This window comes from Lagopus leucura, unplaced genomic scaffold, assembly GCF_019238085.1.
Source record: "Lagopus leucura isolate 7727_CA_CO unplaced genomic scaffold, USGS_WTPT01 Super-Scaffold_100028, whole genome shotgun sequence".
In the NCBI taxonomy this organism is placed as follows: Eukaryota; Metazoa; Chordata; class Aves; order Galliformes; family Phasianidae; genus Lagopus; species Lagopus leucura.
In genome coordinates, this window is record NW_024962279.1 from 7282087 (window position 1) to 7305800 (window position 23714).

The 23714-nt window shown below is 45.3% G+C and overlaps 1 protein-coding gene across 1 annotated transcript in view; it reads left to right on the forward strand.

The window, feature by feature from the left end:
* Positions 1-23714, forward strand: part of GRM7 (glutamate metabotropic receptor 7) — a 220544-nt gene that overhangs the window by 109175 nt on the left and 87655 nt on the right. The window contains exons 3-4 of the mRNA XM_042880865.1: positions 3747-3888; positions 4816-4970. Of these exons, the coding sequence (XP_042736799.1) occupies positions 3747-3888; positions 4816-4970 (297 nt within the window). The remainder of the gene's footprint in view (positions 1-3746; positions 3889-4815; positions 4971-23714) is intronic.

The following is a 23714-nucleotide window of genomic DNA, read 5'->3' on the forward strand; positions in this document are numbered from 1 at the left end:
TTATTAGGAAACATTTGCTGGCAGCAGGGAAGGGTGGAAGAGATGCCAATGTTGGACTTCTATACATAGCCCCGAGGAGAAAAGACATTGTTCCAAGAGCAGAGTGGTAGAGAGCTGGCTGCCATAGTCCCTGCTGTGTCTGCTCTTTGTGTGCTCTTTCCTGTGAATTCCTCAAATTCCGTCTTTCAAGGAATTAATTGCTCCATTTTTCCTCTAGAGCTCTCATTTTCCCAAAAGAAGTGCTCCAACTGCAACAGTACAGAAGAGATCTTAAGGATTTGCTTATAAAAACTTCAAACCCATCAGTTTCAGGAACTTGGAAATTTCTGGAGAAAAGAGAATTTTTCTCCCCTGGTTCAATTATGCTGTTTTTACATTTTTCCATTGTGAATGGATAAATGGAGGCACCAGCTGCATGGGCTGTGTGTGCTGTGTGCTGGGGGAGCAAGACAAGCAAGCATGTTGTCTGCTGAGCACTGTTTCATCTAAGCTGTAGTTCAGATCTGCTTTATGCCTGTCTAGCACCCTTTACCTTAGAGGTGGAGCCTGCATTGGGATGCAGAACGGCAGTGCCTGCAGCGCTGCATGCCAACAGCTCATGGTGCAGCGCAGGGCAGGCTGGGGCACCTGGAGCCTCGTGGCTTCCAGCAGTTGCCACAGCACTCTGTAGCTGGTGACACCACGTGCCTGCTCACCAGTCCTGCAGGAGTCGTATTTTAATGTAGAAATCTTTAATTTGCAACTTCCACACTTCTACTGCTTAATTCCCTCAGAGGTTTTACTTCAGGAGCACTGTGAATTAACAGCTGAAATAACTATGCACGCATGTTACCTATTGCAATAGGAAACTCCTTGAGCATCCTTTGCTGCTGAGGAGAGAGAAGTGGTGTGTGCCCCTGCCTGCCATGAGGTCCCACAGAGACAAGATTGTAGTTGGGTGTCAGAGCTGCCCAGCATAGGCTTGAGCAAAGCAAATAAAGACAATAATACATCTTGACCCAACTTGGAGCACGTATTAGTTAATCTGGAATAGCATCACTTTCCTGGAAGAGATGCTGGCAATTTAAAATCAGGATATCTATCAACGTATTTGCCTTGTATCACCCAAGCCTTGTTCCTCTTCCCTCTCACTTTCTGCCTTTTATATTTGCCCATAAAAGGCCTCGTGTTGCTTTAGCCCTGTTTGCTCCTGATGTTGCTCTGTAGGTGCCTGGTTAAGGCTGTCCCCTGGTTCTTGTGCAATTCTCCCCTTTGGGTTCCCGTGGCAGCTGTGCTTGTTAAAATTAGCAGTGCTACTATACTGTAAGACAGTGTATTTTGGGTTTGATCACTGACTTAAGCTCAAGGATGGAAGGTTTAGATTGGATGCCAGGGGAAAGTTCTTTACAGAGAAGAGTGGTGAGGTGCTGGAACAGCTGCCTAGAGAGGCTGTGGATGCCCCATCCATCCCTGGAGGTGTTCAAGGGCAGGCTGAATGGGGCCCTGGGCCCCAGTGCCAGATTTGGAGGTTGCTGGCCCTGCCTGTGGCAGTGGGGTTGGAACTTGATGATCCTTGGGGTTCCTTCCAACCCAAGCCATTCTATAATCCTGTGATGATTCTGCAACATTTACCATTTATTCATCATTCCTGCTGACCTGTGGCAGGCAGCAGGGAAACCAAGAGCTGACTTTCCCCAGGTAGCATAAACTCTGTGGCATAAAAAAGACCCAAAACCACCCCTCCAAGTTTCCACACTTTCTCCACCCTAGTTCCACACACACAAGAATTACATACTTTGTGTGTTGTGTTGGAGGCTTATTTTCCTCGCTATTGAGAGTCTGGCCACAGCTGTCCAGAGATGCTCAGTTCAGCTGTAATCATTATCGACCATAATCAGATTTTTGGCTCCTCTATCCAGGCAGCAGAGATTGCATGACCCACACAAGCAGTGTAATTATTGTCAGGAGGGGTTGCTGAGCCAGCAGCCTTGCCAACTGTTCCAACCCTTTATTTCATGCACCTAAAATCATGTAGGTGTCAATTACTTAGTATTAGATACTATGTTTTTATAATAGTTTTATAACCAGGATGTGTCACCTGGATACAGGTTTTGGTTTTTACTTTATCCCTCAAATGCAAAGATTCTATAACAAAGGCATAGAACACTGCTCCTCTCTGCTGGGTTCTGCTGTGGTTTCAGCTCTCTGCCCCACTGCTGCTGCTCCTGTATCACTGCTCACTGCTGCCCCGTGGGTGCAGTGCCATAGCTGGGCAAAAGCAACTGCAGGCATTCTTCCACCCTGGCTTTAGAAGTTCCGACTGGTACTTGGATATTTGAGATCAGCAGATGAGGGGAACCTTGTTCCACATCTCTCTGCAAGTGCCTCTTGTTGGGAGCTGTGTCTGATCCTGCTGAGAGCTCACTTTCTCTGAATGAAAGTAATGGGGAGCTGTGAGGAATGGCCAGGGGTCTGCACGGTACCTTCAGAAATGTCCGAGTAGCAAACCCACCCAGCATGCCAAACCCTTGGTCTCAGTGCTGCCAAAGACGTCCTCTCCTGCTCTGCTGTGTCAAAGTGGGAGCCCCTGGGAGGGACACCATCATGGGAGCAAAGTCATTTTTGTGTGTTAAATCTTGGCCCTTTGTAGCAGCTTGTGATTTTGTGCTTGTTTTCCTATGTGGGCACTCCTCCTCTTGCATGCTGTCCTATAGAACACCCTCTCTATTTCTTCATTTGACTGTTCTTTCAAATCTGCAACTTAAAGCATACCAGTAAATAGCTCCTTTATCTTGCTGGCTTTTAATTAATTCGTCCCTACTTCAGGTTCTTACTGTGCACCTCTAAAACTATTAATTAACGCACTGTGCAGTATACTGAGAAAGTTGTTATCTAACATGCCAGAGAAGATGAAAGAGTTTATTGCTGAGAAACAAAATAATAAAGGCAAAAGTGTGACTTCATCTGCCTCGATCGACAAGCACAATGTCAAGGGAGATGTGATTTTTCTTTTTTTAATTGTTTTTTTTTTTCCCCAACCGAGCATAATAACTGTGATGTGTGAAATGCGTTAAACCTGAGCGTTCCTTTGCTATGGATGTATTTATTGCTGTTATTGATTGATGCTCGTTTTTTTCAACGCTACCTGTGTGTTTATGAGATGCCCAGCTCACAGACGTGCTGTACCTCAAGGCAGCTCCCTTCTGTTTGGTGATGGACGTTTCAATGAGTACAGATTTTCATGACCAATCTTCCCTTTGCCAACATTTCGACTCTTTTGTTGTTCCTGTTTCAAATAAGCTGTTTCAGTGGAAGCTTTTTCTCCCAACGTCTTTCAACTCAAAATCAAAACGGATCCCTGCTCTTCACCAAGATAAACTGTAATTCCTTGTCAACATCATTTGCATTTCAGCCTGTTGTGTTTGTTTTTCTGAGTCAGTCTAAGCTTTTCCATGGTTTGTGCTGTTTTTGTTGTTTTCACACCCAATTGTCTGGTTTATTTGTTTGTTACTCCATGATGGTGTTTGCACCTGCTCAATGTACGGCCATGCTCTGGCGTGCATTGTGTGTATGGGTCTATGAATGAAGCTGTGTCCCACCTTGACAACAACAAACTGTACACCTCAGGATGCCTGGAGGGAGGCATAAGTGTCTGCAAGGACATTTGGATCGGGGTGTTTTCCATCCAGGCTGCCCCTTCAGTCTACGTGTATCCCCCAGCCCCTTTCCCATGCTCCCTGCTGACTGAGCTCTTCTTTCTTCCACAGGTGGGCTCTGCATCGCTCAGTCCCTGAAAATCCCACAGGATCGCAAGGACAAGACCATTGACTTTGATAAAATCATCAAGCAGCTCTTAGAAACTCCCAATGCCAGGGCCATCGTTATTTTTGCCAACGACGAGGACATAAAGTAAGGATGGCTGAGGGGACTAATTCATTTGTGCTTGGTAGCCATGCAGAAAAAAGAAAGCAAGTAAGAACACAGATAACAAAGAGGGAATGCCTGTTGGTAGGAGCTGTGTGGGGTTGTGGGTTTGCTATTTGCAGGGTCGCATTGGGCTCCTGCTGCTGCCTGGCCCTTTTGGCACCTCGGATTGTGCTGTGGGGAGAAGGGAGTGACAGGCTGCAAGGGGTGAATCATAGGGTGAATCATAGAATGGCTTGGGTTGGAAGGGACCTTGAGGATCATGAAGTTCCAATCCCCCACCACAGGCAGGGCTGCCAACCTCCACGTTTAATACTAGACCAGGCTGCCCAGGGCCCCATCCAGCCCTGGGTGAAGGTCTGAAGGTTTTTAATATTGTAGAATTACTCATGTGTTTGATGGCAGACCTGACCTTACCTCAGAGACATTAAGAAAATGCTCCTCCCTCCAAGCTCATACTACAGTGAGTAATTCCTAGATTCAGAGTGTATTTTATGACAGGTGATGGTTACTGATGATAAAGTGGCTTGGATGCTCGTGTCATTCAGATACCACTTGCCATTAAAATTATGTGCAGAATATTTTAAAAGTGTGGCTTATTTCTAACTTAAGAATTTTAAATTAACCAGACATTTTGGTGGTACTGAGAGGCTCAGTTCTCCAAAGTGAGACACAAGAAGTTGGGATAAAGCTTCAGTGAAGTCAGTGGGATTTCATTCTTAGGATAGAGGGTGAATTAAAAAGCAAGGTTCGATCTTTGCTGCTCAGATCGTGGCACGATGTGCTGTGAAATTTCTGGGTTCTGTTGGTTACAGAAATACATTCGTTCTGCAATTGCCACACACTGTTTTTTACCAAGCAATCGTATGTTGAAATGAAACTAAGTCGTGAACAAACTGTCCTCTTCCACAGGCAAATCCTGGCAGCTGCCAAGAGGGCTGACCAAGTGGGGCACTTCCTATGGGTGGGCTCGGACACGTGGGGCTCCAAGGTGAGCCCATTGCTGCAGCAGGAGGACGTGGCTGAGGGGGCCATCACCATCCTGCCCAAGCGAGCGACCATCGAGGGTAAGAGCTCTGCCCACCTTCTCTCATATCTTCTTGCCTTGCTTCTTGTTTCCTGAAAACGAGTGGCACAAAATGGATTGTATTTGTTCTTTGTGTGTGTTTTTTTTTGGATGGCTGTACCTGGATGTGGTTGTATTGGAAGGGTGTAAAATACACTGAGCTGGTCTTTATCCCCTGGAATTTTCCTGAATGTCTGTGTTCCTCATCTGAGAACTATATGCTGTATCTGAAAAGCTACCAGCAGTTATCTATGTCACCTCAAAGGCAGTTAACCAAAATGATCTTAGTGTGTCATGTATGTACGTAGGAAGAGAAAATGCATTGCAGTTACATACCCCTCAGAAACAGCAGATAAACTCCATACTTAGGAAGTGAAAATTCAGGTTCAAGTCAGCAGTTTCCCTTTAACTTGTATTTTATTCAGATCATATGCTATATGTATTTATATTTTTTGTGTACTCTACCAATATATGTATTCGTAGATGTGCGTGCATCTATATAAAGATTGAGACACTTCTGTTACAGATTTCCTCCTTTCTCAGCATTTCTCTTCTCCCTGAAGTCTGTCTCAGATCTGTCCTTAATTTGCTGTCCCCTCTGTGGAGATGCTTAACTATCTGAACAGTTTCCTCTGGGCAAACCAAGCATGCGATTAGAGTCCATGTTCTCCTTGACATGAAAAGGAAAACTCTTCATAGACACAAAGTAAAGAGAATGAATTCCTCTGTTGTGCATGGCGTGAGAGTCCCTGCGTGTGTTGTGCACACAAAAATGGGCTTTGGTGTCTTCCCTCACAGGGAAAGCAAATGTGTGCATTCATTTTAGCTGTGTATACGCTACCACCTCATTAGTTATTCTTCTCAGGTCCCTCATATTAAATTTTTGAACCTCAGAGGCATTTTTACATGTTGTTTCTCCATAAATACGTAAAGTTGGTAGAGAATGAAGTGGTTTGTTTCTGAAAAACACAGCATTTTAATAATCTTTCCCTACTGTTTGCATTCATCCCTGAGGGCTTCTGACAGAAAATCTCAAAGTCTGCCAACAGCACACAGAAAGAAAAACTTTCCAAATGTGTTTGTTTTAAAACATTTTCCTTCTGCATTACACGTTAAACACTTTGGACATAATGGAGTTTTCTTTTGGCAATAATGAGTTACAACGGCAGACTGAAGGGATGCAGGTACGGAAAGTTGGCTAAGTAACAGTTACAGATATCAGCACATGTAGTGCCTTGGAGGATGTGAGAGCATTGAGTCTGCACACAGCTTATTCCCCAACTATACTGGGCTTTTGCCTAAAAACTGCCTCGTTGCATTCTGCACTTGCACTCACACAGACTGCACGATTACTGTTTGTAAGGTTTGTGAGGCTTGAATTATATTTTGCCTATATATATAATTGCATGCGTTCTTCCACAGTTTCTGCCGTGCAGGCAGGTGCATATTTTGAGTGCTGTTTTCCAGAAAGGGGAAAGCCATCAGCCGAAGGTTGGTGCCACGCTGGGTGTGAAGAGAGAGGCAGAGCACCATGTCCTAGAGCTGCAGTTCCAATGTCAATAGCAAATGATTCCTGCACACTTTGTGACCACTAGAAAGGTTCAGGCTGGTTCTTACCTTTTTCAGTTTCATTCATCCATCCCTAATTACCATCTGTATTTGCCATCTGCTTAGCCCTGTTAGGGGGAAGAGTAGAGGGATGGTTATGAGCACAGAGCACATTTCCCTTCTCCTGTGCAGTCATTCTCATACTGTCCTTCTCCAATACAACCCTCATGCCTGCCCTGCTGAGTGCTCCTCTTGGTGTGAAGCAGTTTTCCAGAATTCAATGTTTCTCCTTTCAAACCAATTCCATTTCTGTTTCGCTCCCCATGAGAAGCATCCACTGAAATCAGTTACTTACAGGAAGCAAGGATTCCTCAGGTGATAGCATTTCTTTGCTTAGTGAGGCTGTTACCCGTATGGATTGTCTTCCTTTCTTGCATTCAGACTGCTGTATGTAGTTTTGTTTTTCTTTTGTAGTAATTTCATTTGGCATTGAATCCAGGAGAACTGGAAACAGACATTTTAACATTGTTCTTTTATCATCCAGCAATGAACATCTGCTACTAGAATTTAGTAATGTACTTCTGTGGGAGAATACATAAAATAAATGAAATAAGAAGCCCTGACTTTCCCTATAAATTGATGGAAACAAACTAAATTAGCAGAACAGAACTCAATTTGCCCTAAAGGAGGATATCTTGAGCAGTGCCCAGCCTGGTAGGCTCCTTTCCCTGCAGAGCTGCTGCCGACGGTGCGGCTCGCGGGCTGCAGGCACCACGAGGCACCAGCTGCCTTCCGCTGGGCTCAGTGAGTGCTTCTCTGGTAGGAGTGAGTAAGGGGGCTGCCCTGGTTTTGCTTAAGAGCATTTGCTCTTGTGGTATGTTAGGAAAGGATTCCCAGCCAACTTCATTGGAAGCAAACAGCGGTGCAGCTTCCCCCGTCTAGAAAATATCGTGTTGATATTAAATAAGTGATGCTGCCAACCTCTTCTCACACTTTAGGGAAAAAAGTAAGTCTTATAGGCCAGGAAAAGTTAAATTGCATTGAAAATTAATGTGCCATCCTGTTAAAGCATACGTGGGAGCTTTGGATTATCAGATTTTTGACATTTCAAGAGCTGTTGGTCACAGAAGTCATAAGCTGAAATGGCCAGTTTACAGAAAAAGACATTTTTTACTGCCACTCCTCTAGCCGTGGTTCTTGGATGCAAAACACAGACGTGAAGCACGTAGTGTCAGACCCCAGAAGTGTGCTTATTTGTCTAGATGCTTGATGTCACCCTTGGGACAGCTTTTTCTTTGCCACAGCCCCATGGGGTGATTTAGGAAATCATTACATGAACTGAATTTGTTCCTCTTAAGTCAGTCTTAATATAGCCCGATTGTGTTTGATGTAATTATGCTGAAGGGATAAAGTTGCATCTTATTTGCATAATTGCAGTAGACAGTGAGCCAGAGGAAGTGCAAACTTAAATAGTAATCACAGCACAGAAACCTGTGTGTTTGCAACAAGCTCCACGGCCAACTTCAACAAAGCTGCAGCTTCAGGGAAACAGGCAGGGCGTGCGTGCTTCTGGAACAGCCACTGCAGCAGAGCAGCGTATTCCAGTTATTGTACTTTGAACTGCTCCCACAAAAAAGGCCTTAATGGTGCGTCCTCCTGCTCGTGGGCTGTTAAAACATCAGCCCGGTCCAGAAGCTGTGAGCACACTGCAGCACTGCACGTAGCAGGGCTTGTGTTGGTGAGTTCCAGTTGCGTCTCGCTCCGAGTGTAGCCCTGCGCCGTGGCTGTGGAAAGGCACAGTGTAACCACACAACAAACAGCAGTGTTGGGGTGTGAGGAATAAAAAACAGTTTAAATGAAAGATAAAGGATGTGTTTTTTTTGTAATTAAAATTTGAACGGGCATCCGTTCTTATAATCATTATTATTATGTTCATTTTACAATAATATAGAAATGATGAACATCTGTGGCTCTGCGTGCGCGTGATGTTCATAAAAACAAAAGCGCAGCAGAAACAATCTGCAGAACATCTTTCTTCTCCAAAATGCATTTGGTGCGGTGTTCCCTTCTGCTGCTGTGCTCCTCAGAAAGCCTCTTCTTCGTCCTTCCATTCAGTGTGAGCTGTGCGTGTGGGCAGGTTCCAATGTCAGCCCAGACGACGCTGCTGGTCCTGGGGAGGTGCGGTGCTGCGAGGAGGAGCAGCTGAGGGCTGCAGAGGAAGAGTTTGGGCAGTTTTGAAGCAACGATGCCATCAGGATAATGGATAAATGGGAGATGTTGAGGCGACTGTAACAAGCTCCCAAAAGTTCGATCACTGCAGGGAAAGTGGAAGCGCAGCGGAAAATGAGAAGAAAGGCTGAGATTTCAAAACAGAAGTGTTTTGTGCTTGCAGTTCTGCTGAGCTGTTTGCCTCCAGACCAGCAAATTGCTGGGTTGGTTTTCCTTTCTCTAGGCAGGGATGGTCTAAGAGACCCTTGTTCGTTTGTCCTATTTTTCATTCTGAGCCCCAGAAGCATTGTAGCCAGTCAAAGCAGCCACAAACAAACAGTGCTAATGCTCCCTGCCCCCCTGTGGCTCACCCCATTTCCAGCAACGGAGCTTCCAAAGTGATGAACCACAGCCCCACTTCTTTGTAGATTTAAATGAACTTCTTCCACGCTAATCACAAAGTGACCTTTCAGTATTCTGCTGCCACTTTGCTTTTTCATTTTTCGGTAGACTTAATATATTTTAGAGCATTTCCTTTTCTCATTATCACTGCTATGCCCAAATCTAATTATTCTTGTTATCTGCCCGGGGTAGCTGTCTTTATTACACCATATACGTGTATATAAGAGATATCAGGATGGCCCTCTGATTGAAGATGATAAGACTTCTGGCCCGGACATCGATTGAAGTTCTCCCTAGCAGGCAGCTTCCGAGTCAGGAGTTCCTAAATTCTGTCCCCAGAGAAAAAGTACTACTTTCTGCCAGTGATAAGAAAGTGTCTGTGCCATGAGGGAAGGAAAAGCCTCATCCTTCTGGACTAGATTTGTGCAGTATTTGCCGAATTAAATTGGGAAGGCTGTTAGATGCATCTACAGGTGGGTATTTAAGTCAGAGGACTGTGTGATACTGATGATCTCTGGATGCGGAATGATGATCTTCTCTCCCCTTTCCCATCTTTTCTTCAAGTCTAAGCCATATCCACTCCAGATTTTAAATTTGCTGGTATCAGTCTTTAGTATCCATTAAGATTAAATCTGGCTCATTAGAGCCCTTGAGCAGCGTGACAGAGGAGTAGAGAGCACAGAGAACAGGTAGAGCAGGAGCATTCGGGATCTTGGTTCGGCATTTGGAGCGTATTTCTGTGGCTATTTATGAGGGCTGCTCTGAAAGCAGCGCCTCCTGTATTGCGATGTTGGCCCACCACATCAGAGGTGGACGTTGGTGGTTGAACCTTCCCACATCACTGTGCCACTCCATTTTGTTGCCGGGCGACGTTTGGCAGCAGAGGGTCAGACTGACAGAATGGTGTGTGATGTGGAAGTGTGTATGAAGCAAAGGGATGGAATTGAGGTCCTATATGTGGAAAAAAAAAAAAAAGCTCCCAATGATGTTCATCAGCGTTTATGGAGACTAAACAGTGGATGTGTGCACAGTGAGGGGTGGCTGGTGCGTTTCAGCAGTGGTGTCAATGGCAGCGGTCACCTCTGGTGGTGCACACTTTTGTTTGTGCTGGTGAAAATGCATGGCTAATGGTGGTGAGTGCATCGAAAAATACTGTTGTGCAGCTGAGAATTTTCTCTATCGGTGCTGTCGTGCTCTTTGTAACTGCTGTCTTTTCAGCGGACATAAGTAGGAGGCATTCCTTTTGGAGTTAACCTACATAATTGTTAATTGTTTTGAAAGTCTGCTGAAATGGTTTGCCTGTAGTGAAAGAAGTGTTGCTTATGGTCTGAGGTCAGAATTTGACGCAACAAAACAGTGACATTCAAGCAGATTTGAGATAAATGATTCAATTCCAGCAAGCGCTGCATGCGGCTGAGGTTTGCAGTCTCGTGAAGCACTCAGCTCTGAGGTTAACGGGTGGCTCAAATTCAGCACAGGAAAGTGCACAGCTATTTGAAAAGAAAACAAAAACAAAACCCCAAACCAACAGAAGCATTGCAAATGCTGTAAACCAACATAAAACTGTCCTTGAATAGTCTGTTGCTTGTCTTCCAAAAAGATGGCGAACTGTTATTTCAGTGGTTTGGTTTTTATTCCCAACAAGAGCTGTTTTGCTTCTTTTTCTGTTTGAGCAGTATTATAGGTGGAAAAAAAGCACTGAAAGAGTAATGAGTCAAGGAAAAAAGAACAGAATGAAGTCATCTCTCACAGTTTAGTGGTTTCAAATATTTTACCTCCACATTGCCAGCCTACTGAGGTAAAGAGCTGCAGGTTCATTTTGCTCTGTGTTACAGACAGTGTTGAATTTTATCCAGTATTAACGAACCCAGTCCTGCTGTCCTGTACTCAGCTACAGCCCCCCTTTGCCCTGGGATGTTTTTCTGGGAGAGATGTGCTTGTTTTGTGCAGTGTTTACCCATCTCCTCCCTGAACAGAACAGAAAGGCATCGTGCACCTCCTATCAATGTTTGTAAAGTGAGCGGTTTGGGATTCTTGTTGCTTACAGCCTGGCTTAGAGCTCATTACAGCGCTCTGTGCTTCTCAAGGTGCTGCCCCACATCCCTGGGACTGAGCTCTCAGCAGAGCCCACCTCTGGCTCCCACAGCCCAGCACAGGCAGTGGCAATGGGAGTTGTGCTGCTTTGTGGCAGTGGTTTGAGCGAAGCATTCTGTTTTGGATAAGTTTATCTGCATTCTTCCTGGGAGTAAACTGTATTGAGCAGCTTTGGAATTAAAATGCTGCGGGTACTCTGTGTTCAGATGTGCGAGGTGAGATGTGTCATCTGTTTAGGTGGGTTTCTTATTTCACCCAGTGCAGTTTATCAAATGGATGCTCTCAGAGGCACTCCGGGTCCCTTCTGACAAATGCCTCGGCTGCCCAAGTGCAGCCGAAGGAAGAATTTACCTTTCTGTTCTTCTGCCACTCAGAGCTTAAAGTAATTTGATGCGCAAACTTGTTGAGAATGCATCTTTCCTAATGCTGATGAAGTCATTAATTGAATTTAAATTAGTTCTGTGGCTACGTGGGAGCCCAGGACACTCACAGCTGTGAAAAGTTTATTGCATATTGATCTGAGGGTGTTGGAAAGTCATTTTGGGAGGAGGATCGGCTGTGGTTCCTCTGGCTGAGTGCTGGCTGTCACTGCCTCTGCCCCTGTGCTGAGTTACAGAGTGGGGCACAGTGTGCCAGGATGGCTGGCATTGCCTGCCCCGGCTGGGGGCAGGAACCATCCTCATGGAGGTGCAGGAGCACTTACAGCCAGAAGTTGTACTGGAGGAGGTTTAGGTTGGACGTTAGGAGAAACTTTTTCTCTCAAAGGGTGGTCAGGCACTGGAATGGCTGCCCAGGGAGGTGGTGGAGTCGCCGTCCCTGGCAGTGTTCAAGAGGCGTCTGGATGAGGAGCTACGAGATATGGTTTAGTAGCTTCTGGTACTAATAGGGAGGGTGATTGGACTAGATGATCTTGCAGGTTGTTTCCAACCTTGTGATTCTGTGATTCACTGCAGTGCTTGGCTTTAAAGGGCTGACATGAAAGCCCCATGGAGGAGAGGTTAGTAGGTTTAAAGAGACAGTGCCCTAAGGGCAGCATTTTTTTTTAATATGCAGATATAGGAAAGTTAAGAAACACAGCTTCTACAAAGTTCCAAATTAATGTTATGTTTGTAGTCTCAAATCAAGTTTGAAGCAGTACCTTCCTAAGGGCATAGCTGCTTCATGGAAAAGGTCTGATTGGACAAGGAAGTGCCTTACAGCACAGATTTAGGGACCTTATCCATGGCTCGTTGAGAGGAATGGAAGGGCTCACCCAGCCCTGCCGGACGTGGGCTGAGAGGTGGGCAGCTCCTGAGCTGGGCCAGCTGTGGCTCACTCTGCATGTGCTGCTCCCTTAACTCTGTTTGGTGCGTTCCTCCCTGGGCTCACGTTGGCGTTTTCCTTTCGGTGTTCGTGTTTAGCTGTTATTTCAGGATGCTGGAGGTTGTGTGGGTGGTTGTGCTGAGATTCACATGTGAACACACCAGAGCGGCTGGCACTGAAAGAAGAGAGAATTCGTGGGACAAAACTGTTGAGCTGCTGATCGCTGTGAGCGGTCTTTACTTTGAATCAGTCTGAACTGCACCTCCTAAGACGAGAGTTCCCCTCTGTGATCCAGCAATGAAGCTGCCTGTTGGGCACATCCAGACAGATATTTCCATCTAGAAGGAAAGCATCTTGTTTTCAGAAGCCTGCTGTTACCATGTGCCATCTCCCGATCTGCCGGCGCCCTGGTAGGGATGTCTGGGCACTAATGGAGACGTGCCATTACAGCTCCACAGCTGACAGCCCTGCGCTGCTGGCAGCACTTCTGCAAGGACTCAGAGCTGAGGGCAGCTGAGGCTGGCACACAGCCACCCCATCCCTGTGAGAACAGTGCATGGCCAGCACACAAGGCAAATGCCTGCTTGTTGTTCAACCCCCCCAAGTGGAACATTAGGAAATCCTGGTGTTTTCTAGTGCTGTTAGTCCCTGCTTCCATGCAGAGTTATAAGACTCATTTGTTTGAATTCATTTTCCATCTGCTAGTAAAACTGGCAGGATTTCCAGGATCTGTAACATATATAGAAAGACTTAGCAGCCAAAGTTCCTCTTTTGTTGTCCCCAGGGAGGACTGTTAGGTAATACCAAAAGGTAAAAAGCAATCCTGAAGGTGTGCAAAAGGCTTTTCCCATGATCTAAAAACAAATCTCATGATCTCAAAGCTAGGAAAGGATTCGGCAAGGTGTTGCTTCGTGTCAGTCACTGCAGGAAGTCATTTCCTTTTGTATCCAATGACATTCTCTGGGTCTGACAATGAGCAGTGCTCAATTAGATCTTTTCTACTGATGCTTAACTTGCAGGGAGGAAGAGTCCCAGTATGGCTTGGCTGAGCCATTTCCAACCACTTCAGAAATACAGAAGAAATTTGGCTGAGAGGGTCCAGAGGAGAGCCTCGAAGATGATCAGGGGGCTGGAGTGCCTCCCTATGAGGACAGGCTGAGGGAGCTGGGCTTGTTCAGCCTGGAGAAAAGAAGGCTGTGGGGTGACCTCATTGCAGCCTTCAGTACCTAAAGGGAGCCTACAGACAGGAGGGGAATCAACTCTTTGGCAGGGTAGATAACTGCAGGACAAGGGGAAATGGTTTGAAGTTGAGGGAAGGGAGGTTTAGGTTGGATGTCAGAGTGAAGTTCTGTGCTGTGAGAGTGGTGAGCTGCTGGAACGGCTGCCCAGAGAGGCTGTGGATGCCCCGTCCATCCCTGGAGGTGTTCAAGGCCAGGTTGGATGGGACCTTGGTCAGCCTGGTGTAGCATTAAATGTGGAGGTTGGTGGCCCTGCATGTGGCAGGGGGTTGGAGCTTCATGATCCTTGAGGTCCCTCCCAACCCTGGCCGTTCTGTGATTCTGTGGCTGATCTGAATTTTCAAGCACCTCTCAGAGAGGTGTGCTGTGGTGGTGAGGCTCAGGGGATGTCACTGCACTGACACAGAGGAGCCCCTCCTGAGCTGCTGAGCAGATCTGTCTCACGAGAAGTTTAAAAAGTAATGTTTTAGTTTGTCGTTTTCTTCAGGCATAGAAACAGGAGTCAGAAAAGATTTCGTCACCTTCTCCCACTCGCTCAGAGCAGTTTGGCACTGGGACCATGCCAGGCACAGTGCTCACGTTGTGGTTGCCTCCGCGACTCAGCGCAGGCAGTGCAGGGAGCCGGGATGATGCACCAGAGCTGTGCGAGGAGCATGAGCAGCCTCACTGCAGAAACAAAGGGGCAGGAGAGGTTAACATGTTTGTTTTTTTACCTCCAAGGAAAGTAATATGAGCAGAATATTTCTTTCACCATTTGTATTTAACGTATTTTTCTAGTAAAGAAGGAATTGCAAGAGCGTTCTGAAATAAACTGTTTCAGGTAAAAACAGCCATGCATTTAGTTTTGAAAGCACCGCTCTGCAGGAGGGCTGGGAACCACAGGCTGCTATTAATGGCACAGGTCATTTGTCATCTCTGATGTTTGGCTCTGGCAAAGCAGGAAGGAGTTCAGCACAGTGTGTAGCATTTCCAGTCCAGCACCTGGTGGCCTACCCATAGCTGCTGCCAAGCAGGCCAGCAGGGATGCCACTGTTTGATCAGAAGCCCTGGTGGTTTCTCCTAGTGCTGATTCCCACATGTGATGAGTTTGGTCCCAAGAAAGAGTTCCAAAGGGGGAACTTCGGGATTAGGTCCACAGACCTGACTGTTTATTTTCCTTCGCAATGATCACACTGTTTTAATTTAGGAAGCTTCAGACACTGAAATTGGGGGCAGTGAAACGCAGAATACAAATACAATCTGCTTGTGCCATAAGGTGATGGAAGAAATAAAAGGTTCCGTCATCGGCCGTTTCTACAAGGGTTATTTTTTGCAACAAGGAATTAAAATAGCTTCGTATATTAGGAATTAAAACAAAAGAAACAACCCCCCCCTGCCATCTGCTAAGCAAATACCAGTGCAGCCCATTGGAGGAGCTTCTGTGCACGGAGTGGCAGCGGCCTCCCAGCCCTGCCCTGGGTCCTGTGCTGTGCAGGCACGAGGCAAGGCAGGTCCCTTGGGGCAGCAGGGAGGAGCTGGGACACACTGTGCCAACACTGTCAGCACCCTCAGGCACCCCATGGGCTTGCTCTGGTCTTTGCAGGGCCACATCTCCTTCCTCACCCCCTGCCTGACAGGTACAAGGCGAGCGCTTATCTGCAGTGCTCCTCGCTTCTGCTCCTTTAGCAACCCTCCTGTCTTACCAGAATGTCTGAAAATTTAGGTGTGGTTCAGTCCTGTGTGGTGCATCTTGTCCCAGGATTGCTTTGAGTCTGATGTATTTACAGTAACACATCATTTCATGCATTCTAAATTCATACATCTCAGCATTTCTTTATCTTTTGTTATCATCTGTTCCATCACTCTTTACAAATCATAATGAGTGTGAATTTCCTCTTTGGATTCAGTTTTTGATACTGAAAGCAAAGGTTTCTTAATTCAACATGTTTTTTTCCTTATGCCACTTCTGACCATAGCTATAACCCAATGAAGTTGTCCCTCGAGGCCACTTAAAATTACTCTCTGACATGTTCTATGATTCATTTATTCATCCTCTTTATTAGCCAGCCTGAAAATAAATACCACTTCACAATAAATCAAGGAAAGCAAGAATAAAAATGTTTGAGCTTTTTATGAGAGTAAAATGCAAATATGGTATTTATGTTTGCAAGTGGCAAATGAATCTGCTTACATTATACATTACAAATATATTTGCTGTAGGTATGACGTGTTTGATAGTGGCTGCACAACCATCTACCTTTTCCTGCGTAAGCATCTATGGATGATGTGGGGGTGTGGAGCACAGGGAGGCTCTGTGCTGTGCAGGGCTGTGAAAGGCGCTTGGTTTTGTTTGCTTGTTGTTCTTTCTCCTTTTGGTTTGTGTTGGTAATGCTTGAAGGATGATAGGCTTTTGGAAGTAGTAATAGTTTGGGAAATAATACACGTAATTTCCCTAAGGATGACACAGTGAATGCTGAAGTGCCCACTTCACTCACGCTGGGCTTGCAGATCTGCTTTGGGAATGGGTTTTCATTTTGGCGACTGTGTGATAATGCTCTAATGACAGAAACTGAAAACTGCTTAGGAAAGAATCCTCAGTGTGATCACGTGTTCCAGCTCTAAGGATAATGAAACTGGAGTCAGAAGATCAAGGAATTTTTTTTCCTGGTAAGGACAGATAAACACAATCTTTTTGTCTCGTAATTGAAATATAATTGCAGGATAGTGCAGAATTATCTGTTGGTGAGAAATGCCATCCCTCTGTGCCATTGAAGGTCATGCTGAAAAAACAGATTTGTCTTTGGTTGGTTACAGGAGCAAACCGTGTGGGAAGTAACCCACTGTCATGTTCAACGTATGTGAATTGTTCACACAGTTCCTACAAAGTGCCCACCTATACGGAGTGCAATCCAATACTACTCATGCTGTATGAATACAGGGTTCTTGCCTGGGGTCTTTGGTGGTCTTGAGGTGCTCTCCAGCCAACAGTTTGCTAAGTGGTCAGGTCTCACACTTGGTCAAGAAATTGTTTACAGAAAATCAGCCAACAGCCACTACAGAAGCTGAAAATTTCCCTTGGCTTGAGTAAATGTTTGGGTTTAGTGGATTTACTCCGCTGCAGATAGGAAGCAATGGAGCCGTGTTGGTTAGAAGTGCCCCCCTGCACCTGGCTGGTGGGGCTGACATGCTGCAGAGTGGGATGAGCTCAGCTCAGAGGGGCTCTGAGCTCCGTGTGCCTCCATCTGACAGCGGCTGTAGTTCAGGCACTTCTGTTTTGTACCCTGAGTGAGACGAATAATGCAGACTGAAGTGCAGGGCTGAGTACCAAGTCTGATACAATACTACTGCAGTCGAGTTTGTGGAAGTGAATTGGTGCACTTGATTTAAAAAAAATCTAAATCATACCTGAAATCGTTCTTTAGGGCCTCCTGGGAATTTAAATGATGTTTTTAGCTTTGGCAATGATTTAAAATGCTGATGTGTCGATCCCTAAGGAGAGAATACTTGTCTCAAGTATTGCCACTTGAAATTTTGGGAAGCCACACAGATGTTCATCTCCTCATTATGGAAATAATGTATTTGGTTAATGTGTTGGTATGAAGAGAGGGGAATACAAATTATCTTGCAACTTGAGAGCATTTAAAAGTTCCCTTATGTTCATATTGCCTTATTCAGCTCTGCAGAGGCGTTTCTGCTGGGAGATACCCTGCAGTCTCTCTGCTCTGCAGGGTCACAGCCCTGCTGCCCCGTGTCCCACAGCTCTGCTCTCACTGGTGCTCACTGTTGGCTCAGTGAGGGCTGTTTGGCAGCCCTGTATCAGCTCAAGGAGTTACAGCTGTAGGATGTGGATCTTCTCAGGTCTGTGTGTGGCTCCTTAGAGACAAGGCTGGGGTTTCTGAGTGCAGTCTGCTGGCTTCTTACTGGAAAAGTGGGAAAACCAAAGCCATGACCTCAGTGTGTTATAGCCATTATTTCTATGAAAAATTGATAACTCAGAACTGTACAAATCTTTACAAAGAAAATTGACTATCGCAGCCAAAACCATGACAGGGTGGGATAGCCCTGAGACAGAGGAGGCAAGGAAAAAGCCAGCAGAGGTGATCAAAGGATGAGGATTATGTGCCTAGAGGATATTTTGCTCCTGGATTATTTAAATACAAATGGAAAGTTTTCTTCTTTTCCCTAAAATATTCTTGGTGTTTCAAGTACAGGTGACTGGGGGCGATGCAAGAGATCCTGTGGGGGACTGCATCCTCTGGCTGCAGAAATCTGAATTATTTTTGTATTTGCCTTTTCACATGTCAGTCTGAGCACTTGTTTTTGATAGCACCTTGCAGTTTGACATGACTAATGTGCACAGCTGGAGTGAGTGCTGCTACTGTGTTAGCAGCATCAGCTGAGGAGGCCGTAGAGAAGGAGGGAATAGCTGTTATTCCATGCTGCTCCCATCCTTGCATGCTCTAGCTGGATGGAATTATTAAAACCTGATTACAACTAAGAACTCAGCTGTCAAAATTGAGGAGACAAATCTTTTTTCTCCTCCCCCCCCCCTCAGAAAAAAAAAGGCAGGAGTGCAGTGGAGATCTCAAGTTCTCTCTCAGGGATATTTTCTCAAGTGGAACTTGGCAGTAAGATTGCTAGCACATGCAGTAGTTTAAGAAGTGACCCAGCTGCTGTGCACAGATACCTGTGCCCAAACACTGGTGAGCCCTGCTGACCACTTGCACTGGGATGTGCTGCCAACATCTGCTGCCACGTGGGCTCTGTAAAATGCATTTCTGCAGGAAAAAATGGTACCATGTTAAACAGCAATCTGAAGGAATGTTGATACTTTCATCCTGCTGTTGTTACCATGTCAACAGTTTAACAGAAAAAGAAAAGAAAGAAAAAGCAGCATCTTTCCATTCCTGGTTTGTCAGTATGGGACTGTGCACCCGTGTTTGAGGATGCATAAATATATTTACATGGGGTGATTATTGCTGTCGGTAGGTGACCTCAGCTGTGCACACATGTATGGATGGGGATGGACTCAGTGTTGAAGGAGCTGATCACAGAGCATGTGGGTGGTGTGTGGCAAGCAGTGAGTGCATGGCCCTGCTGTGTGGTGGCCATGAGGGCCTCGGCCCCATCAGCACAGATGCTCTGTGAGGAGGAGGTTTGGGTTGCGTGCCCCGTCGTGCTGGGATGTGGCCCCTCTGTCCTGCTGTCACCCAGCACTGCGTGTCCCACTGTCACTAATGCACCCGTTGTGTTTGGGGGTTGCTCCATGTAGAGAGATGTCTGTACTTTTATCCGTGTTTTAAATTATGCAGGCAAATGACTGGAGTTTAAATGCTTTTAAGGATGTGGGATGTGCATTTTGTCTGCTGCTGCTATCAAAGGGAAGGAACCACTCCGGCATGTTCTGCATTTAGACTCTCTGTATCTCTCTGATTTCACTGCTCTACATTATTAAAATGAAACGGGCCATCTGTGGAGCAGGGAGGAAGGGTGAGAAGGAGGAATGAACCCAGAGAAACACAGGGAGGAAGGCATTGATGAGATTAGTTAGATACTTAATTGCAAAATAAATATTGAAACAATAGCTCATGCTTTGAGAGTAACTGCCAGTGATAGGAGAGAGTGATCTGCTTTTGCACCTTGGCCTGACATAGCTCTGCTTTGCTCCCTGCCCTGGCTTGAGTTCCTGTTTCACTCCATTGCAGTTTTGCTGCTGCTGCTGGAGGAGATCGATGTAAAAGCTGATTTAGCTTCCAGCAGCAGAAAGCAGCTAATAATTTCAAGGCAGACTATGAAAGTGAGAAGGGAAGAAGGCTAATATCTTGTTGCCTTGCAATATAGCTAATAAAAAAATGTGAAACATTTTACCCCATCTTCAGGTGGGAGGAAAAGCGAATACTTCCAGGATAAGGCCCTTGCAACACAAATATCCCATTTCTAATAAGTGTGTAGCAGGATAAGGCAAATTACTGAGAAACATTCTACTTCTGGATATATTCTTAAAGCTATTAGGTTTTGCCTGAATCGGGTGATAGTCTTTACAGCAGTTACAGATCCTCACTAGCAAGAGTGGGCTTATGCGACTGCACATTCCACTTCATAAAAGAATTATTCATCCCAGCAGCAGGAGTCGTTTGAATAAGAAGTAGAGTATTCAGCTGAAAGGAGAGCACAGTGTACATAAAGCAGCACGGTGACTTACAGTGATGTCAACTTAGAAAGTCCCTCTGTGGCTTAAAATGCAAAAATCTCACGCATTATGAAGTCTGTAGTTGTTTGGGGGGAAGAGAGCTCAAGTTGTCTTCATCTTCTGCCCTGTAACAGCTCCCTTGCTCTCTGAGACATGGATTTGGTCTTTTCCTTTTGATAGAGAAAACAGGGATTCCTTTTGGGTTAAAGCAAAATCTCCTGCTCCAGTAAGGGGATATATGTGATGCCATCCCTAGGATTCTGGCAGCAGGGGATAGGGATCAGTTCTTTGTTGCATGTGTCTCCGGAGCCTGCTGCAACAGGAAAAAGCTCATTCTCAGCTGATACAGCAGTAGAATCAGCAATAGAATAAATAAATTTTGGATTTTCCTCTAACTCTTATATTGATATAAATGGGAGCTTGGTGACACTGAGAAGTGCCCGAAGGCCATGAAGTGTAGAATAATGAATAATAATACACTTGTGTATTTAACCTTCCTACTACAGTGCTGTCTAGACACCACCTGGGTCACGATCTCATTGTCATGGCAGCTGTATAATTTCATAAAAGTGATAACGATGGTACTTAGCCAACATACATCTATTTCCATAATAGAAGCTTTACAGCTTAAACTCACAGATCTGCCCTAGGCACTGTAAGCTGAATTTCCTTTGTCCATGATGTATGTAGCATATAACAAAAACATTTCAGACGTGACATCAGCCACCGTACCCTTTGTCAATGTTTCAATCTGCAACTGTTACAAAAATGCTTTGCTTTTGTTTTGTTTTGTCATGAAGGAAGTTAACAAAACCTTTCAGTGTTTTGGTTTTATTGAGGAGGTCCAGAAAATCTGTAAACTCTCTTACCAATTCCACAATACTACATAGTGTACAGCTGGAGCAATGCAGTGAAATCTGAAAAAAGACTGGCTGCCTTAAAAATCGATCTTATCATCCCATATCTAATGCTTTTATCCCAGATTTAATGTTAGCGAATTAAACCATTTTGGCTTGAAGGCTAAGGAAATCAGAAAATTGAGTAGCTGCTCTCAACTCACTTGGCATCAGTAACCATAAGTTACTGGCTGGGTGAATGAAATTTCTGTAGCTGGCCTTTATTAGCGTGGGCAGGATTTGGACAAAGTAGAGGAGAATAAAACTAATGTAAACTAATAAAAACTGCTTGTGAAATTAGGTCAATCTGTTCTATTTGCTCACAGACCACGTGGTCTGAGAATGAAAACACTTCAGGCACAAGAGAGATGTGTTAGGTCAAATGCTCTGGTTTTATTATTTTCCTTATTAAATAACAACCACCAATGACCTGACTGCCCTCGAAATCATTACTGATGCATGAAAGTAATGCTTCACAGGGCGTAGCAATGATGTGGTAAACAAGAAGTGGCATAGAAGGCTTATTTAGGAATAGCTTCTTCATCCACGCCGATCGTGCATCGCCACTGAGGATTCCTAGATCAGACTGCCCAGAGTTCCTCTTCTGGGATACTGGAAACTTCTTTTGGCTGCTGCTGGTTTCACTGGAGCCAGTTTAGTGTTGGCTCTTGGGCAGAGCTGCAGTGGAACGGGAGCATCTCTCCTTGCTGCCCACTCTTTCCCTATTGGTATCTGCCTGCTGTTTTCCCCGTGATAACTGCCTCGTCTGTCAACTTGTCTTCTCTTTTCCCCACTGCTCCCCTCCCTGCTGTAATGCAGTTGACCATAGAAAACCACATCGTTAGCCCTGGAGCCCGGTTTAGCCTCCAAAGCACGTATAATTCCCTTGGCCATCACTGCCAAGGAAACGAGCATTATGCTTTCAGGCAGAAAATGGGCAGCGTGTAACATCAGATGGAAGGAGAGATGCAAGATTAATGTTAGAAATAAATCATTGGGGGATTCTTTGTGTAAAGAACAACCACAAGTTAGCAAGCCTCATTTTCCGCTCGAGAATGAGCCACAGTTCTTGTCATCGCCGGCTCCTCGATGCGGGGTGTCTTCCTTCCTTCGCAGTGCCTGGGCCTGGAGCACCTTTCTGAGAAGTGATGAGGAGGTTGGATCTCCGCGAGCATTTCCTCAGAAGGGCTGCATGCTGTGCTGATGTTTTCATTTTGGCTGGCTGACCACAAACAGCACAGAATGAAGCGCTCAGATAAAACTTGATATGCGGAGTTTCTTATCAGCCTCTGGTAAATTCTGAGTCCGTCACAGGGCCGGTGATGATTCCTATCCCGATAGAGAATGAGCGTGCAATGGCCCTGCAGGTGCCCTGCCTGAAGTAGCAGACGTGTGGATGTACTCAGAGCACGGTGTCATTGCAGCCTGGTGAGGACTCTGCCCTCACCTGCACATCCCAGCAGAAGGCTGTCTGGGGATCTGCTCCCTTCCCCTGCACCCCCCCTCTTAAAAACTCTGTGTCTTCACCATGTGATTAATTTATGCATTAATCCCCCAAGGTAGAAAATAAACCCATTAGGTAAAATCATCTTTCTCTGTGTAAGAGTAATGATTTAATGAAATCGAAAGGATTTAAAGTAATAAGACCTATTTTCATTTGTAAAATCTCATAAAATAGCTATCTATATCTTAGAGGTGTTTGCTGAAAAAGTAATTTTCTTAAGTATGATATATGGGCAACACTGGGAAGTCGCTAAATCTTGCCACACTGGAGTAATACTTGGCAGTGTACAAAAGTAGGAAGTGATTATTCATACATGTACCTTTAAGCATCCAGCTTTTTTGGTTGGGTCATCCAACTCCCCGAGCCCCTGAATCCCAAACTCTTACTCCTGTGCTCAGCGTTCTGCATTTAAGTTGTCTTGTTGGCTTCAGCTCAAAAAGATTAAGCTTAAACACCTGCTTAAAGTCTGTCATTATAGAGAACACGTTTGCGCACATGAAATTTTAATGGTTTCTGAATCAGAATAATTAAAAAAAAAAAAAATTGTGTAGAATTGGGTGTGTGTTTAAGATGTCCTCTGATTGAAAGCCACAGGCTGGAGCTGTTTTGTTAACAGGGCAGCTGCTTGATACGTGGGAGTGTAGAAATAGTGCTGACTAAGGGACTTGAGACAACGCGTTTGTGCATCTTGGAGGCAGACTCCAGTTTGGGCTTTTTCCAAGAATTAAGAAGCTACAGGTCAGGCTGAATATAGTGGGAAGTTACCTAATCCTGAGAAGCTGACTGGAGGGAACCTGCTGTAGTGTGGAGGGTGCGCTGGGTGATCTGCCGGCTCCGGGAGGAGTGGTGAGAGAGGAAATTAGCAGTAGCTGCAGGTTTTCTAAGACAGGTGTTGCAGCAGCTCTATTTTGTATGTAATTGTATCATTTATAATTCCCATCTGAAGAAATTCAATCACTTTAATGTAATTAGCCCTAGCAAATGTGCTGGTAATGTGACGTGCAAGATGTTGGAGCGCTAACAGGAGGAAAGCTGTCGGATGGACACCCGAGTGCGCGGTCCTGTAGGGTGAGGCTGGGTGCCACGTTAGGGAGCTGTGGTGGGTGGGATCCTGGGTTTTGGGTGGTAAAACATGGCAGGAACTGCTCAGTGATGATGTGGCACTCAAAATGGTTCGCACCCAACGCACTGAAGAAAGTAACATGGATGTTCTGTATTGATGCAAAAGTTGGCAGCCTTCTGAAATGGAGAAAGCTGTTGATTGTAATCGTGGATCAGGATAAGCTGCTGGAGTCCAAGCTGTTCAATAAACTCACAGTAACTAAATCTGTGTGGGTTATCTCAAAATCACATAGCATGTGTCTTTCCATAGCCCCACCATAGT